Here is an 18,767-nt window from a genome sequence, read left to right on the forward strand (position 1 = left end):
ACTGATTGCCAAAATGAAGACTAGAGTGCCAGCTTTCCTTAGTGGCCTTCAGAAATAATGTAACTTGTTTTACTTTTATTTTAAAATCTAGTTGTACTTTTTACAATTCCCGCGTGCATCCTCCGCATTAATTTGTAGACAACTCGTTTAATGGTGGCTGACTCTTTAGTGAGCCGATTCAAAAGATTCCATTGTTAATGTGACTCAATCGCCACCGGTCGTCAGAGCGCATGCGCAAAGCTCATGGCCAATCAGGCGCTTCCCTCAAGTTCACCAGTGTGTTGTAAACAGAGCAGAGTTTAGCTGCTTGTGCTAATATAGACGCATACCTCCAGTAAAATAGAAAGTTACTTGCATTTATGAACTGATACGTCGCCAATAAAGAGGTATGGTGCATGATTTTAGCCCATTTGTGTTACAAGTTTGCTTGGGCAGCTTAATGAGGACAATTGAAAGTATTGAATAGAGACTGATGCCACGCGTTCTTGTCTCTTAAGCGTTAAACCTTTAATGTATTTCACAGCGTATTTATTTAGTGATTCTCTAACGTGAAGATGGCGGAGAGGGAGGAACGGCGCTTCGCTGAGGTGCCCCGGGAGTCCATCAAACTGATGGCCGAGAGCACTGGAGTGGAGCTCAGCGAAGAAGTGGCTGCTCTGCTGGCCGAGGATGTGTGCTACCGTCTCAGAGAGGCAACACAGGTCACATATGAGCATATGTTTTCATTCAATGTATTAAAATGCATTACATGTTTGTTTCCATACATGCACGTGTCTGACAGTAAGTTTCCATGTGAAGCTCTTAAGACTGTTATTTGACATCAACATGAATGCTTTCGGTGTTTTCTTGCTTTAATACGTCTATGCAGCTGTTTATGTTTGTTGCTGTGTGCTACTGTTTCTAAAATGTGACATGGTCACGTTTCCAGCTTTAGCTGATGGTGTTTTGCATGTATGGGTTTTTATTTCTCTAAAGCATTTGTAAGGAAACGTCTTAGCAAAGCCATGTCAAACATTCTGTAAAGAAGCAACCTAAGGATTTCATCTTTTTGTCCCACTACAGAACAGTTCACAGTTTATGAGACATGCAAAGAGAAGGAAACTGAGCGTGGAAGACTTCAATAGAGCGCTACGGTGGAGCAATACCGAGGTATCTCTTTGAATTAATGTTTAATCTGAATGTGCATTATAGTGTTGTTTGATACATGATGTGGTTGTTGGAGAGCAACATTAAATTTGCTGTATTTATTATAGACCGTTTGCGGCTATGGTGCGCAGGACGCCTTACCGTTCCGCCCGCTAAAGGATGGAGAGCTTTTCTTTGTAGAGGATCGGGAGGTAAATCTGGTGGAGTTGGCGCTTGCTACCAACATCCCCAAAGGCTGTGCAGAGACGCTGGTTCGAGGTAAGGCAGGTATCATTAGTGAAATTTACTATCTTGCAATTTTTCAAAATATTTATGTAGTCTGTTTCGTCTCATCGGCAGTGAATGTGTCATACCTTGATGGGAAAGGCACTCTCGAACCTCAAGGCACAGGTAAACCTCAAAGTATCTGAATTGTTGACTATTTAAAATTTGTCAGGTGATTTTGGATCAGGGCTAACTTTTTAAATATTGTGACACTCCTTTTATTTTAATTTATTTTAATTAATAAATATAAAACATACTCCATAATTAATATAAACAAAACATACTACAAATACAGTATTGACACATTCTAAAAACTCTGCAATCATTGCACGGTGTTATTCATTTATTACATTTTTTTTATCAACAACATAATATACTGTAAATATTCAGTATATCTCTCAGCTCGATTCTGTGTTGGTTTACTTATAAACTTTAAGATACTGATGGTGTGTATCCTGTTAGTGCCTACTGCGGTTCAGTCTCTATCAGAGGATCTCCTGAAATATTACCAACAAATAACACGAGCCATTTTAGGAGAGGACCCACATCTCATGAAGGTACATACACTACCTTTCAATAGTTTCAGGGTCAGTAATTTGTTTTTATTATTATTAATGGTAGAAATGTTTCTTAAGCAAATCTGCATATTGGAATGATTACTCAAGGATCACGTGACACTGAAGACTGGAGAATGATGTAGAAACTACGGCATCACAGCAATAAATATATTGAAACAGTTATTTAAAATTGTAAAAATAAGTGATAAAAAATAAATCTTATAGATCCCTGTACTTTACGATAATGCTTTTATTTCATAAAAAAAAAAATATATATATATATATATATATATATATATATATATATATATATATATATATATATACATCAGAACAGTTTTCTTTTGCTTGTATAATAATGTTTTACTTTGTCCTTTAGGTGGCTTTGCTAGACCTCCAGTCCAATTCAAAGATCGCTGCCCTCCTGCCTTATTTCGTTTATGTCATCAGTGGGGTGAGTTTAGTAAAAATGCCTTCATTAATTTCTAGCTTGTATAGTAATGCCGTTTTTGTATTTGCGGTTAAAAATAGGCAGTCTTGTTGCTTAACCATTTGATCCATATTATAATCTATGGCCCTGTTTACACCTGGTATTAAGATGTGTTTTGGTCGATCAAATCACAAGTGGATGACGCTAAATACAGGTGTAAACGGGGTCTAAAACGCCGGTTTTCCTCTTTCGACCACTTCCAGAGGTGAGGATTTCATAGTGTAAACGTTCATGTGATTGAATGTGTTCGAACAGCCACAAAAGACGTCTACTGAACTAATGTGTAAAAATTATGGGAAGCGCGCTAGCCAGACGGGATTTAAACTTTGTTGGCTGAACACCTACGTTTGGTTTAAAGACAAAAAACATACCAAGCACAATGTTCTCTCACCCATTCCTGATTATTTTCACACTCACAGCGTTCAGCATGATCTTGCAGCTGTCAGAGCAGAAACTAAAGCTGCTGCTCTCCTTATGTCGTCTCTGGGTGCTTTCATATGTAAATTGCACAAGCTTATTTCGTTCATTAGATCAAAAGATCTGAAAAGGCCCATACATTTACCCCTCCCGTCTAAGAAATCAGTCAGAAGTGGTTGAAAGTGAACAAAAGAGACGGATTAAAACACCAGGTGTAAACGGGAATGTGTCTCCCTCGTCTACTTGTGACCAAAACACATCTTAATATCAGGTGTAAACATGGCCTATGATTCTCTCTTTTTCTTAGGTCAAGTCAGTAAGTCATGATCTGGACCAGTTAAACAGGCTCTTGCACATGGTGAAGAGTTTGGTGCAGAACCCGTACCTGTATCTGGGCTCATATGTGCGAAGTCTGGTGTCTAGTGTCATGTACTGCATCCTGGAGCCTCTGGCTGCCTCCATCAACCCCCTCAATGATCACTGGACCCTGAGAGACTACGCAGCCCTTCTGCTCAGCCACATTTTCTGGTATTTCTTGAGTATCCTACAATAAAATACTATGAACTTTTATACTACAAAATGTTCTTTTGCATTAAAGGGGTGGTTCCGGGGGTTTTTCTAGGCTTGGTTGTGTTTATGAGGCACAATATAACATGTCTTAATACTTTTTTTTTTTTTTTAAACGCCATATTTTTCTTATATTTGACCTTTATTCCACACCGCTGTCTCCACTGTCCTTTGAACGGCTCGTTTGCTTCCTTCTTCTATGAAGCCCATCCCTCTGAAAAACGCAATGGTCTTAGATTGGTTAGATGGCCAAATGTAGTTTCATGTATTTTTATTGGCTGAAGTGCCAAGCACAGGTTGTCCAGAAACGCCACGGCCCTTCCCATTACGGGCAGAAGTCACATCTGCGGTGACTAGCAAGGGTTTATGATGTCACCAACCCGGGAAGAAGCTCGTTGTAGTCCAAACCGGCCGTTTTTGTAGGCAGTAAACTGCCATAACTTTAAAAGACAATATCTCCGTTTGCATTGAACTTTCAGCGCTGTAACTTTGCAGATACTGTTTATGCTCAAGCAGCAACATTACACAATAACTAAAGTTACAAAAGTGAAATCGCATGCAGCCACCCCTTTAAATCTTGAATTAATCACTTTACCCAGTTCATAAAACTGTTCTGACTCGTGTTTTTCCCCACGTTGATATGTAGGACACATGGTGATCTTGTGAGTGGGCTGTACCATCAGATCCTTCTGTCTCTGCAGAAAGTTCTGTCCGATCCGGTTCGACCTCTCTGTTCTCACTATGGAGCTGTAGTGGGTCTGCATGCTCTTGGCTGGAAGGTAAACCGCAGACGGCACTACACCACAAACATAAATGCACTTCTTAATCCTAAATGTCCCGCTGTTTGTGTGTATGTGTTTGACACAGGCTGTTGAACGTGTGCTGTATCCTCACCTCCCTGCCTACTGGGCGAATTTGCAAGCTGTGTTAGATGATTACTCTGTGTCTAATGCTCAGGTGAAAGCAGATGGACATAAAGTCTATGGAGCCATTCTGGTATGTGTAGTACTTTAGACATTCACTATGGTGCACACATTAGTTTTTTTAGTATGTTGATATAAATTTATTTATTTATTCAAGTACATTGTAACATTTTGGAATGCAGTATGCAGTCTCCATGACACCTTCCATTAGGCCTGCATGATTTGGGGAACAAAATTGTACAGCAAAATAAAGTATTAATTATGATGACAATATAAAGTTTCCTTGACACCTTTCATTAGGGCCAGACATTTAAGCCATTTAAGATTAATATATCAGTATGATATAATAATAAAGAATTTTACTGTATTTTAAATAACGCATTATTATTATTATTATTTTGTTATTATTATTGGTAGTAGTAGTTTATTTTTATTCAATTAAAAAATATTAAATATTTTTATAAATTATTATTATTTATCAACATAAAAATTTGTATGTAAAATAATATCATAATACAAAATTATTATTACAAAATTAAAATATTAAACAAGAAATATTACTACTGTAATGTTTCACTGTGAAATGCATAAAATCAGTGTTATTATAAAAATATAATAATATATGTAAAATATTTTAAAATCTGTAAAATTATAGTACTAATATTTATAGCTGTTAATTTCTACTTTAAATGGACAGTTCGCCCAAAAATGAAAATGATCCTCAAGCCATCCTAGGTGTGTATGACATTCTTCTTTCAGATTTTCAAAGTTATATTAAAAAAGTACTGACTAATCCAAGCTTTATAATGGCAGTGAATTGTTGTCGTTTATGTCCATAAAAGTGCATCTATCCATCATATAACTGCTTCACATTGCTCCGAGGGTTAATAAAGGCCTTCTTAAACGAAGTGGCATGGTTGTACAAGAAAAATATCCATATTTAAAGCTATAGAGTAAAATAACTTCTGGCGGAAAGCCGAATGTCATACACACAGGATGACTTGAGAGAGAGTAAATCATGGGCTAATTTTCATTTTTGGGTGAACAAACCCTTTAAGCTTTTATTTTGGTGGGAAACCACAGGTAATTTTTGTTAACAAGAGCCGATTTATAATCGTTTCTCAAGTTTGGGAAGATGGTTGGCCCATTTTGTGTTTCCAAATGCTATTATAAGCAACCCAAACAAACTCAGCACTTGCAAAGATGGAGGTTGTGTGTAATAGTGTTGTCAAAAGTACCGAGCGCGTTACCAAATTGGTACTGAAATGTTAAAAATGTGACACTTTGAGCGCTGTTGAGCTGTAATCGTGAACACCTCTGACTGGCCATTGTGCTCATGCGCTCATCAGATTTGTCTGTGTTTGGCTACAGTGATCAACATGGCAGCGGTTTGAAAGAACACAGAAGTGTTTGAAAGGGTTTTGAAAGCGGGATCAGGAGCGTTTGAAAGCGGGAGCAGGAGCGTTTGAAAGCGGGAGCAGGGGTCAACAAGCAGTGACCGTTAGGCTGATGGACGCCTGCATTCAAACGCTTTGTGTGTATCTGTGTAAGCTCTCGGTGAAAAGCATCATTGAAGTATATTTACAACATGTTTGTGACGCGCTGATCGTAGTAGCCAATCACAGACATATTTGATGAGTGCGTGAGCACAATGGAAAGTCAGAGGTGTTTACAATTCCTCTCAATACCGATTTGGTATCGCGGTCTGTACATTTGACAACGCTAGTGTGTAACAGCATTTAGTGCAAACCAATTCACAAAACACTAAAAACACCATTATTTATTTAATTTAAATACCCTGTAGAAGTTTTATAGTGATTTTGGGTTTTATTTTGATTAATTGTGCAGCCCTACCACAGCCAATACAACAGCCTATTAGCCCAACTCTAATGTCTCTCATCTAAACCTCAATTGACCTCTTAATTTCCCTCCCTGAAGGTGGCTGTAGAGCGTTTGCTGAAGATGAAGGCACTCAGTCTGACCATTGCAAAAGAAGGAGGTGGAGCTGCTCTACCGGGCACTGCCGCAGGGGCTGTCGGGTTCAGAGAAAACTCGCCTGGCCTCAGCCCACCTCCTGAACCCCTTTCTGAACCTCCTCTTGGCATTGCAAGCCATCTACAAGCAGGTGGAGCTGGCTGCCCATGGGAAGAGTGGACTCCTGTGTCTCTTCCTGCCATGTACTGTGAACTCTACTCTTTTTTTGGAGACAGTCTGGCTGTACGCTTCAGCACTGACCCGCCACTAGATGGCACCCAACCTGCAGGTCCCTGCCAAACGCTAGAGGGCAGGAAAGAGCCAGCGAGTGTTGCCCCTAATCTAGAGAGTACGCGCAAAATGCCCCAACTCACTGCCAGTATGAACATAAGCCCACGGCAAGATGGAAGCCCGCGTACGGAACCACAACCACCCAGTCTGGCTGCCACCGGCCCGGGGAGGTAGGAGTCAAACGACAGTGTAACAGTCAGGTTCTTGGGAGTAAAAAGCCTATTTATTTTCTCCATAGGGGAACTGATTGTAAACGATAACTTCAATGGTTAGTTCACCCAAAAATGAAAATTATGTCATTAATGACTCACCCTAATGTTATAGTTAAAATTATGTCATTAATGACTCACCCTAATGTACTTGTATTTTCACTGTGACTAATCATGCCTTGCGTGCAGTTCCTCACCGCTGGTCTCTTTTTGGTCTCCCCGTGTCCGCAGATCTCTTGCCCGCTCTTCTTCCTCCTCATCTTCCGTCTCACGTTCCAGGTCATCCTCATCACGTCCAGGACGTTCAACCAGCCAATCCCGAGATATTTTCCCTAAAGCCCGTTTTCCGCCGCCTCAGGCTGGACCTCCCGCATTCGCTTTCATCATTGGCGGGCGGCAGATGGGACGCCGCTGTCAGGGACGCCGCTTCCAGACGAGCTTTACTCCAACTCCGCCTCTTACTTCCCTCCCTCCTCGTGCCTACGCCCACAAGCTACCGGTCATAGGAAGGGTCAGCAAACCTGTGCGCCGCTGGACGTGTTCCCATTACTCGCTTCATCTGCCTCTTTGAAATCTAAGGACGCTGTATGGGACGTTTAGAGGAACATGAACCCAGTGACATCTCATCAGCTGACTGCATCTTAGTAATTACAGGTGAAAAATTCTATATGCTCTGTGCAAATAAGGCAAGTATTATTTTGGGGAAGTTTTATATGAACAACCAGTGTTTCAATTCTTTTGATTCTGATCAGTAGCATTAACTTTGAATTTTCTCATAGTTATGTCAGCATCTACTGCAGATAGTATAATAGAACCTGAAACCAAATAGTTTAAGATTATATGTACTGTACTTATAGCAGGATTAATCTACAGATACTGCTATACAATTGCCTTTTTTATTAGCATATTTATGTATGAGTGAATGTCCTTTTTTCCCAGTTTTTTTGTTTTTGTACATGTTAAGCTTTTTTTGTAATGATGTGGGCCTATAAAAATAAATACATTATGTAATGTACTTGCAAGATGGTTTTATTATTTTGTATTTAAACTACTTTTTATAATACCATGATCCCCTTTAATTAATTTAGCAAAAACTGTGCTTAATGCATGACCCTAAATGAGTTGTTCATTTTATTTAAAAAAATATGTTTGCATTGTCCTAAAGAATAATTCTTATAGCATCATACATTTTAATTTATATAATGCTTTCTGTTTTTAAAAATGCAGTTTACCTACAAATTTGTAATTTTGTCATAATTTAATCACTCTCAAGTTGTTCCAAACAGGTATGTCTTGCAAAAGTATTGAGAGTGACCGCAAAATCCATTAAATATAAACATTTTCACTATGTCCACTTTGAGCAGTGAATCTCAACCTTTTTGACTTTAAGGCCCTCCCATTGTCCACAACAGTACAGTCATGTGAAAAAGACAGGGCATAATAAATCATCTGTTCTTTTGCCTAACCTAAAATGAGAGAAATACAAAATCAGATGAACAGCAACATGACATATTGCACCATGTAATTATTTATTGAACAAAAGCTGGGCCAAAATGGAAAAGCCATGTATGACTATCTAAGCAAGTACACCAGGGATGGAAATTAACTTTTTTGTCCACCGGCCACTGTGGCTGGTGGATTCCATAATCTACCAGCCACTCCATGTTTATACCAGCCACTTTCTTGTTTTTAACCGACAATGTGTAACTGCACGTGAAAATTAATACTACAAGCTCTACAATACTTAAGCTGTTTATTTAATCACAAATCTCAATGAAATACTGACATTTTTTCACTCTTATACACACACAAACCATGAACTGATATACATTTCATTAAATGAGTAGGGCTCTATGTTCTCTCTCTTTTTTTTTTTTTTACCTGGATGTGGCATTTGGATGATTCTTTTATGGCTTCCAGTTTTAGGTTTTTAGTACCAACAATGAAACTATTAGTTTTGGCATCTTCTGAAGCGTGTTGACGACATACCGAGCAGAACATTGTCAGTAGGGATGCACCGAAATAAAAATTATAAAAAGCACTAAAAGAAATTATGCCAATTATCCATTGCATTTATGGCTAATGCTATGACTGAGTAACTTTACTAAAAATCAAGGCATTGCAATTGCATTAAATAATATTAAAGTTTCAAATAATAAATCAATTACAAATTATGCAAATATTTATTTAGCACATTGCAACATCAAACAGTATAAAATAAAATTCAAAGCAAAATGTTTAACTTGATCTCACTCATGTGTGCATTTAATAATAGCTAATGTACAGGTCTACTAGCCTACAGAAATGTAATAAAGTAATCAAATGTAAAATAACTGCATATTTAACTGTTTAAATGAAAGATTATTCCTTATTAAACTTACAAAAGCTATTCAATCAAGAGCAGTGAGTGATGTCCTTATCGTTTGTTTGACATTATATAGCATTAAAAGCTACTGCCCCTTTAAGACCTAATAGAGGGATATGCGTCATCTTTCACGACTGTATAAAGTTCACTTAAGGCATATTCAGACTATCTGCTAGAATTCTCATCAAGATGAACATGTTGGCATACTTTTTGTGTGAGTTTGTCCATTTAAGCACAAGACTTGAAAGAGAACTCAATATTTGCGCGCTGTGAGACGGGTGCGCGCTTCCGGATGACAGTGACGGATCTTCTCTCAGTGCGCGCGAGTTATTATGGTTATTATTCGCGTCTTCTGGCACTACATCCGGGTAATGACGGCGAAAACGACTGCTCATATTCGGACATACGGCCGCACTCGCATTCACTGAACACAGTTTATAAAGAGGGTAAACAGTATGCTATTTTTATTTACCCGCCACGGTGGCCGGTAGGTGAAGCGAGTTTACCCGCCACAACGCAAAATCACCCGCATTTGGCTGGTGGCGGGTGCTAATTTCCATCCCTGAAGTACACGCGTTACTTAAAGGCATTGCTAATGCCTTTGATTATTTGATCATCAGCAAGTGTGATCACCTATAAAAGGAGAAGTTTTGGCAGTTTGCTGGTCTGGAGCATTTAGGTGTGTGAACACAATGCCAAGGAGGAAAGACATCAGCAATGATCTTACAGAAGCAGTTGTTGCTGCCCAGTAGTCTGGGAAGGGTTACAAGGCCATTTCCAGACTATTTGAAGTCCATCGTTCTACAGCGAGGAAGATTATTCACAAGTGGGAAATCATTCAAAACAGTTGCCAATCTTCTCATGAGTGGACGTCCCAGCAAATGACGCCCCATACACCTCAGACTCTACAGGCCTAAGTTAACATGTTAAATGTTCAGGACAGTAAAAAAAAGAAAGAAAAAAAAGAATGAACAAGTATGTCATGTTTGGAAGGGTTGCAGGAGAAAGCCTCTCTTAAAAGTTAATGGCAGGAGAGCTTAGGTTTGCAAAAGTGCATCTGAACAAACCCCTACTGGATGTTTGGCCATAATGCACAGCGCCACGTTTAGCGAAAACCAAACACAGCATATCAGCACAAACACCTCATACCAACTATCCGTAACGCCAAAGGAGGGGTAATGATTTGGGCTTGGTTGTTTTGCAGCCACAGGACCAGGCCACCTTGCAGTCATTGAGTCAACCATGAACTCCGCTGTATAACAAAGTATTCTAGAGTCAAATGTGAGGCCATCTGTCCGACAGCTAAAGCTTTGGTGAAATTGGCTCATGCAACAATGATCCCAAGCACACCAGCAAATCTACAACTGAAATCTAGGTGTTGCACTGGCCAAGTGCAGACCTCAACCCCGTTTAAATTCTGTGGCAAGAAGAACTGCATAAACAAATGCCTGCAAACCTCAATGAACTGAAGCAATGTTGTAAAGAAAAGTGTTTTACTTTGTCTTATTTTAAAGAATCTTAAGTCACTTTTGTTCCATAGAAAATTGTGTTTTTGGAGCAACATGGTGTTGAGTAAATGTCAGCATTTTAAACAGTTCCTTTTAAGATATAAAATTCTGATGTGATGATAACTGGACTTCAGCACAATCTCACTACTGAACCTGTTGTGGTAACCCAAAAAGTTTGGTTTGGGTCCTGTTGTACTAGACAGGAAGGCTGATGGTGTCACATATGTCTGCCAACCTGTTGCATTAAACTTTCAGTGTGGTGTTGAACTCTCCATGTCAGAGCCCAGGTTTGGTTACACATGCAGCACCCCATATTCTACCACACTGAGGCAATACACATACAAAACTAGTTTAACAATGGTTATTTTCGCGGATAAAGCTCGGGCTTTTCTGCGCGCTCACGCGTTCATCTTCATGATGATAGCGTACGGCCTCTTTATGATCTTTGGTGCTGTGGTTTTGATGATATTGGAGCAACCCGAGGAGAATTTACTCGTGAAGGAGGTCCGTGAACTAAAAGCTCGTTTTTTGGCAGAGAACCCGTGTGTCGAGGAGAGCAGTTTGGATAGTTTGTTAATGAACGTGCTTTCTGCGAGCAGACGTGGCGTGGCCGCACTGAAATCCCACAGCGTCAAATGCAACTTCGACTTCACGTCGTCGCTGTTTTTCGTCATTACATTCCTCACGACCACAGGTGAGTAGTCACTATGACTTTTATTTATTCGCAGGATATGTATTCTTGATATCAGAAATTGCCATAGTTTCAAAGCAGTTAAGACGTTGGCTGGATGTTTAAAATCGAAAACTACCGCTTTGAATTTATTGAACAACATTGGCCTACACAAACATTACCGCAGTAGCTCATTATTCTAATTATCTCACTTGAGGACTAATTACAGTGTAATATTTTCTCTTGTCTAATGTCATTTGTTGGTAAACAGCTCAGAATGTCGAAGCAATTGCAAATGTATAGCCAAGACGAGACAGTTGACATTTCGAGATTTATTTGTGTAGTTTCTTTTAACGTTATCATTTTGTCTAGTTAAACTTTATTTTGAGTTCACAGTGCAGATGATTTTAATATTATTTAAGTCTACACACTTTATCCTTTTAGAATGCATTTATTTAGTCTTAAGAACTTTTGGATTGAGCATATTGTTTCGTTCATTAGTCTACGAACCAAATACATGATTAATTTATAGTTCAAACGATTTCTATACTTTAATCTAATACAAAATGCAAAATTGTATGTATTTATATTTTAGAACTTGTTGAATTGATCATATTTTGTATTCATTTAAGTATATAGTCAACTCATCGAATGCATGATTTATTGAGTTTCTTTTTTAAATTAACTATTTTATCTTAATATTTCAGTCTGCACACTCAATACAAAATATTTACTTATTTATATATATATATATTGGAACTTGTAGAATTAATCATGTTTTGTGTTCATTGAAATGTACAGTCAACTTTCCAAAATGCATGATTTTTTATAGTTTATAGACACTCAATACAAGCATTTCTTCATATTTAATCATATTTATATCTTTTTATATCCAAACTACAGAATGACTGATAATTGATTTGATTCATTTGCATGATAAATGAAAGAAAATCAATGTCAGTGTAATTTAGCCCTTGCATTTTTTAAGAAATGTCAAAAAAGAAAGATGTCTTCAAAGTCCCTGATATCTTCACACTTTAAACAGTTTGCACTGTATAATTTATGTTGCAGGTTATGGCACCACTGTGCCGCTTTCGGATGAGGGCCGTGTGTTCTGTGTCGTTTACTGCCTGGTGGGCATCCCATTCACCCTGCTGCTGCTGTCCGGCCTCACTCATGCCCTTCTGCCCTGGGTAACACACACTCCTATTCAGAACCTCCAAGTCTTTTGGGGACTGTCCCGCAACCATGCTGCGTTGGTGCACTGCAGTGTGCTTGCCTTTTGCACAGCGACATTGTTCTTTCTTCTACCCGCTGGTGCCCTCTGTCTGCTGGAGACCGACTGGAATTACCTGGAGTCGCTGTATTTTTGTTTTGTCTCACTTAGCACGACCGGACTGGGGGACTACCTGCCTGGGAGGACGCAAAGCCAAGCAGCACGGCAAGGGCTGGAGTTCGCAACCTCCTGTAAGTAACAACCCTTTTAGAACATGCTGGATTTAGAATAGGTATTTATTTATTTATTTATTTATTTATTTATTGAATCTCCATTCAGGTTACCTGATGCTTGGGCTGATTGTCCTGCTTGTCGTTCTGGAAAGCTTCTGGGAACTGCAGCAGGTTCAAGCCATTCTGTGCTTTTTCGCTGGACCCCAGTGGCAGGGTGAGCTGAAGGGGGTGGGTTTGGATGAGCTTGTGCTCAGTGGGGACATAGCAGGTCCAGAAGAGGAACCTTATTACACTCTTCCTATATCCACAATCTCCCCTACTTTCTCAGCCTCACCTGCCACTCCAACAACAGAGCTGCCACCAAACTTTGACATGCCATCCATGGCGACCTCCAAAGAAAATGTTCCCCCTTCACTAAGACCAAACTCCACCCCAGATCCGTGTCCATCCACTTCCACTACATAACTGATATAATTTAACTGGACTTTGTAAAAAGAATAAACAATATACAGCAATAGTGTGCCTCCATAATATGCAATAATAGCTTTAATAACTAGAAGCTGGCAAACTGTAGGTGGCGGTATTTGTTTATTTTTTTTAAATACTCTTTGGATTTGAGTGGTATATGCATTTATATTTATAGTCTGTTTTATAAACAAGTTACATTTATAATACAGACTATATATTATATATATATATATATATATATATATATTCATAATCTTTGAATATATATATATATATATATATATATATATATATATATTCAAAGATTATGAATATATATATATATATATATATATATATATATATATATATATATATATATATATATATATTATTCATTATAAATATTTAAATATTGTCAAACATCATAACGAGTCCAATATGTGTTATATATATATTGTTGAAAAACTGTAAAGTATTACTACTGTTAAAAAGTTTGGGCTTGGTGAGATCTTTAAATGATTTTGAAAGAAGTCTCGTATGCTCAGAAGACCTGCATGTATTTGATCAAAAACACTCTAATATTGTGAAATAATATTACAATTTAAAAAATAGAAATGAAATAGAAATGTTTTGTGACATTTTAAAGTTCCTTACTGTCCCTTTTGATCAATTGAATGCCTTACTGACCCAAAACCTTTAATCTGTAAAGTATATTTTCATATATTTTTATATTTTACCTTCCTCAAAGTAGCCAAGATTACGGCTCAACAAGCTGTAATTAGTGCATCCTGGGAGTACAGTATTAACTAAGTATTAACTGTACAGCATAAATTTATCTTTAAGGGAACTAGAATGTAATTTACTACCTTCCTAAAATATTAACTTATTGTTGTGCAGGAAAATATGTTAGCAAACCTATACAATTATTTTAAAAAATGTGTGGGAAACTGGCATTCTTTAATAATTGAATTATTTTACTTTATTGTTGTATTGTTTACAATGAATTAATTGAGGAATACTAAGAAGATTGATGTCTAACTTTTAAAAAACTGAATGAGGAGAAGTGTAGTGGATAACGTCCCGGCTCACTAAAGACCTGAGGTGTGCGGTTAAGGGTTAAAGCATTTCTCATGTTTGTTTCACACATTTTGCCTGCAGACACAATTTCTGTTTGAACTGGCAGTATAAGGTGCATTTATTTGAGCACATTCAGCCCTTTACAATAAAACTATTCAAACTGATGTTCGTGTTCCACGTGTTGTTCGTCATAGTTACAAAAGGGAGCAGGTGTGTGTCTTTGTGTGGGATGGTGACTCAGAATCTGTGCCCAGCACTGATGCCTCTGCCAGTCTGACATAAACACACTCAACAAGCTCCACCTCTTACTCTGCAATGAGGTCATACACTACTATTATGGTCTTCAGTCATTACTGTCCAATTCTGCAGTGGCCTACTTGAGCACTGGGTGCATTTAAGTTTAGTTAAAGGCATCTTATGCACAGGCTTTTGTGAGATTAAAATGTTACCCTTTACTTGAAAAATCATGATAGAAAATGTTTCACTATACACGTATACCCAGTGACTTTTGTCTTTTAGTATAAAAAAAGAATATAACATTGTATTTATTTTTCACCACCTTCAGGCAAAAACGATTGTGTGTGCGTGCGTGCGTGCATTGAAACGGCTGCTTCTGAGTTCTCTTGATGGGGTTACGAGTTGTATCTAGGGCGTGAGTGAAGTAAAGCTGGTGCAGTGGTAGTAAAACCTCTTTCCATTTTTAGTGACTTAAATTAAACAGTGTCTTAAGCATATATATATATATATATATATATATATATATATATATATATATATATATATATATATATATATATAAGAAAGATTAAAAATAGCAAATGCATATGATAAAAATAGCAAATGAGTCAGATTGCATCCCCTCAAATTATCCTAATGGCAGAACTGCTGACATCTGTTAACAAACACAGGACACGAGTCCTTGACCGAAAGAGGCGTGACGTGAACTTCCCAGAGGAGTTGCCCAAATGATAGGGGCTTCCCCACTTGTTTACTGTGAGGAACATGAAGCATAAACAACATTAGTCCTCAAACTTTTCAAATCCTCGGCAGTTCTTTGAACAGTGCACTGCGCTCATTAGATCAAACTTCCAACATTCGAATGGCTTTAACATCTGTTTTACACAAGTGTAGCTATATTCATAGCATATTCATATGACCTTGTTACCATAGTGCCTAATGCTTTCTCACTGTCAACTGCTCTTTCATTCAGATTGACAGTCAGCAGGTGTTACATGCACGTCTATATTTATCAAGGCGGTTTAAATGTTATCTCTGATCTTGAACAGATGGAGTAACATTACCACAATGTAGTTTTCCACTCCTAGACGGAGAGATGTGTTTCAAAAGATCATGAAATGTTATCCTCCTGAGAAATTTAGTTCATATTGTCAAACTGCGCTCTCTTAGAATGTTACATATGAGAGATTGGACATCAGGACTGTGGCTTTGTGGCAAATCTCAAATAGCCTTCTTTTAAAAAAAGGTCCCGTTCTTCGCGATTTCATCTTTCAAACTTTAGTTAGTGTGAAATGTTGCTGTTAGAGTAACAAATAATACCTGTAAAATTATAAAGCTCAAAGTTCAATGCCAAGCGAGATTTTATTTAACTGAAGTTCCCTTTCAAAGCCTTCAGCGAACGGCCGGTTTGGACTACACCCCTGCACTTCCTGCTGTAATGACGTCACTAGAACCGTTTGTTGACTAACCCTCCGCCCACAAGAACACGCAAAATAAGGGGCGTGGTCTTGTTGCTCTCCCACGTGGAGAAGAGCGCGCATTCAGCGCTTGCATCTCCCCGTTATGGTATGAGGCGGGACCTTTCCGGGCAAAGTGCGCTAAGCTGCTGTCCAATCACAACACGGGAAGCGCTGGCCCAATCAGAACTCATTACGTGTTTCTGAAGGAGGGACTTCATAGAACAAGGAAATCATCAGGCCGTTTTTAGGACAGAGGAAACAGCGCTGTACAGATAAGTCAATTGTGTGAAAAATACTGTGTTTTTACACGCGAAACATGAACTCATGTTATATTGCACACTGTAAACATAATCAAAGCTTTGAAAACACGCGAAGAACGGGACCTTTAAAAAAATTAATAAATAAAAGATAGCAAAGCAGTAGGGCAGTTGAAGAGTTTTTGAGAAGTTTCTTAAAGGGATAGTTCACCCAAAAAAGAAAATTCCGTCATTAATTACTCGACCTCATTACGTTTCAAACCCATAAGACTTTCGTTCATCTTCGGAAAACAAATGAAGATCTTTTGATGAAATCTTTGAGCTCTCGTCCCATCGTTGACGGCTACACGAAGTTCATAAAGAGATCGTAAAAATAATCCATATGAATCTAGCAGTTTTCTGAAGTCTCGATCACTTTATATGATGAACAGATTAAGTTTAGACTTTTATTCACATATTAACATTGATCAGCGGACATCTGCAGAAGCTCAACTGAACCTGCTTGACGAGTGAGAACAATACTCATGGGTTCTTGTGAAAACTCAGGTGTGATGCTTAACACCCGAGAATGAACATTGGTTCTCATGTCAAGCAAACATTCTTGAGCTTCCGTTTATCATAACTAATGTATGTGTTGATTAATGTCTATGTGAATAAAAGCCTAAATTCAATCTGTTCATCATATAAAGGGATCGAGTCTCCTCTGAAAATTTGGACTAAACCGCTTAATTCATACAGATTTGTTTTACGATCTCTTTATGAACGTCGTGTAGCTTCAGTGGTCGTTGCATAGCGGTCAGAAGTCTCTCATCAAGAAGATCTTCATTTGTGTTCTGAAGATGAACGAACGCCTGACGGGTTTGGAACGACATGAGGGTGAGTAATTAATGACAGATTTTTTTATTTTTGGGTGAACTAACCCTTTTAATTATTCAAATGATTTACTTTGGTTGAAGTTTTATGATTTTTATTTTTAAAGAAAGAAATTAATCAGAACTATATCTATATCCTAGAGTGATGAATAATATCATTTCTTGTACACTACAGTTCAGAAGTTTGCGTTTGGTAGATGTTTCTTTTTTAAAGGAAGCTTAATGAAGTGTCTTCATTGTGTTATGCTCATAATACAAAAATATATCCAGTAGCAGTAATTGTGTAATATATTATATATTTCAATATTTTTCATTCTAATGTGCATATTTGCTGTTCAAGAAACATTCCTGATTATTATTCTTTGTGTGGAAACTATGGTATATTTTTTCAGGATTCTTTGATTGAATAGAAATATCAAAAGCACAGCATTTATTTCAAATTGTTTTTTGGTAACAATGTAAATGTCTTTACTGTTACTTTTGATCAATTTACGCAATTCCCAAACTTTTGAACGGTAGTGTTCATATTATGGCTGAAATGGTTTAAGGATGAAAACGTGTATTTTAAAGGGGTACTTCAGCGCTGGGAAGATGAATCTGTATTTAATCTGGGTCATCAATGCAGTAGAAATGTGAAATTATTTTTGAATTTGGTGCCTTCTAGACCGAGAAAAGACAGAAAATGTATTTTTGTCCCATGGGGATGAAAGACTACAATTCCCAGAATGCTTCGCTGCCCTGTGAGGCCATTCCCAAAGCCACCAACTTGATTACTGTGACGGAGTTAGAGAAGAAACTACAATTAAAAACTGAACGTGTCAGTCACCACGCGAGTATCACAGCACTGAGCACTAACTGCACGAGTGATGAGAGCTGAGGTTATCGCGACTACACTCGCGGCATACATTCACAACGCGAGTTCAGTCTGGCGCGTTTCAGTTTATGCCTTTGCAAGCTTAACTTTCATAGAAATTAATTTGAGAAGTTAAAAGACTTACATTGCTCACCATAGCTCCGTTTAAATGAGTGCCTGTAGCTGAGCTGAGCTCTGAGTGTGATCTCCATCCCCCATGTGCGGATTCAAAACATGCGGAAATGGCTCCCTCTGCTGGCTGTAGTCTTTAGCCTTTGGGCAAACATTCCTCCTATGATGCAAAAATCGTCAATTTGCATCATAGGAGAAAATTTTCCAGAAATAAAATGCATAAATCTCTTGTCTCAGGGGGATATGAGGGGGGAAAGCACAATCATTTGAATATACTCCAGGGTTTCTACTGATACAAAGCCATATGCTAATCACTGAAGTAACCCTTTAAGAAATGTACCAGTGGCACTGCGATTTGTTTAGGTTTGTCTTTTTTTTTTTTTAGAACATTTCCTGCAGTTGGTACTTGGGCATGGAGAGGTCAATGCTACAGGAAAACAGGAAGCACTGAGACAACGACACGCTTCATTAACGGGAAGTGTACAGCTTGGAGCAGGAACCTTATTCGTGATCCGTGAGTTTTCATTATGTCTCTCTCTTCCCTTTCCCAATCCATCTTTCATCGCTCTGTTATTCATAGATTGACGAACAAATTAAAC

At 38.2% G+C, this 18,767-nt stretch overlaps 2 protein-coding genes across 2 annotated transcripts; both read left to right on the forward strand.

Annotated features, from left to right (window-relative positions):
- The first annotated feature begins 255 nt into the window (after positions 1–255).
- On the forward strand, positions 256–7,853 carry taf6l (TAF6-like RNA polymerase II, p300/CBP-associated factor (PCAF)-associated factor). Its single transcript, XM_067451992.1, has 12 exons — positions 256–386; positions 524–701; positions 1,063–1,149; positions 1,254–1,404; positions 1,486–1,536; positions 1,873–1,967; positions 2,347–2,421; positions 3,182–3,402; positions 4,088–4,220; positions 4,309–4,437; positions 6,303–6,799; positions 7,070–7,853. Exons 2-12 carry the CDS (start codon positions 555–557, stop codon positions 7,407–7,409), a joined length of 1,926 nt encoding a protein of 641 aa, XP_067308093.1. The 5' UTR covers positions 256–386; positions 524–554; the 3' UTR covers positions 7,410–7,853.
- A 3,064-nt stretch (positions 7,854–10,917) lies between these two features.
- Positions 10,918–13,425, forward strand: kcnk7 (potassium channel, subfamily K, member 7). Its single transcript, XM_067451993.1, has 3 exons — positions 10,918–11,405; positions 12,453–12,848; positions 12,937–13,425. The coding sequence occupies exons 1-3, from the start codon at positions 10,985–10,987 to the stop codon at positions 13,293–13,295; spliced, it is 1,176 nt and encodes a 391-aa protein (XP_067308094.1). The 5' UTR covers positions 10,918–10,984; the 3' UTR covers positions 13,296–13,425.
- Positions 13,426–18,767: the final 5,342 nt, after the last annotated feature.

The sequence above is a fragment of the Pseudorasbora parva genome, chromosome 1 (genome assembly GCF_024679245.1).
Source record: "Pseudorasbora parva isolate DD20220531a chromosome 1, ASM2467924v1, whole genome shotgun sequence".
NCBI classification, from domain to species: domain Eukaryota; kingdom Metazoa; phylum Chordata; class Actinopteri; order Cypriniformes; family Gobionidae; genus Pseudorasbora; species Pseudorasbora parva.

What these genes read in the sequence shown, in the direction of transcription:
- taf6l (XM_067451992.1), top strand. Translation starts at nt 555, where the DNA reads ATGGCGGAGAGGGAGGAACGGCGCTTCGCTGAGGTGCCCCGGGAGTCC. An exon ending in AGGACCCACATCTCATGAAG is followed by an intron (nt 1,968 to 2,346) that starts GTACATACACTA and finishes TTTGTCCTTTAG; the next exon opens with GTGGCTTTGCTAGACCTCCA. An exon ending in GCTGCCACCGGCCCGGGGAG is followed by an intron (nt 6,800 to 7,069) that starts GTAGGAGTCAAA and finishes CCGTGTCCGCAG; the next exon opens with ATCTCTTGCCCGCTCTTCTT.
- kcnk7 (XM_067451993.1), top strand. Translation starts at nt 10,985, where the DNA reads ATGTCAGAGCCCAGGTTTGGTTACACATGCAGCACCCCATATTCTACC. An exon ending in TACATTCCTCACGACCACAG is followed by an intron (nt 11,406 to 12,452) that starts GTGAGTAGTCAC and finishes TTTATGTTGCAG; the next exon opens with GTTATGGCACCACTGTGCCG. An exon ending in GCTGGAGTTCGCAACCTCCT is followed by an intron (nt 12,849 to 12,936) that starts GTAAGTAACAAC and finishes ATCTCCATTCAG; the next exon opens with GTTACCTGATGCTTGGGCTG.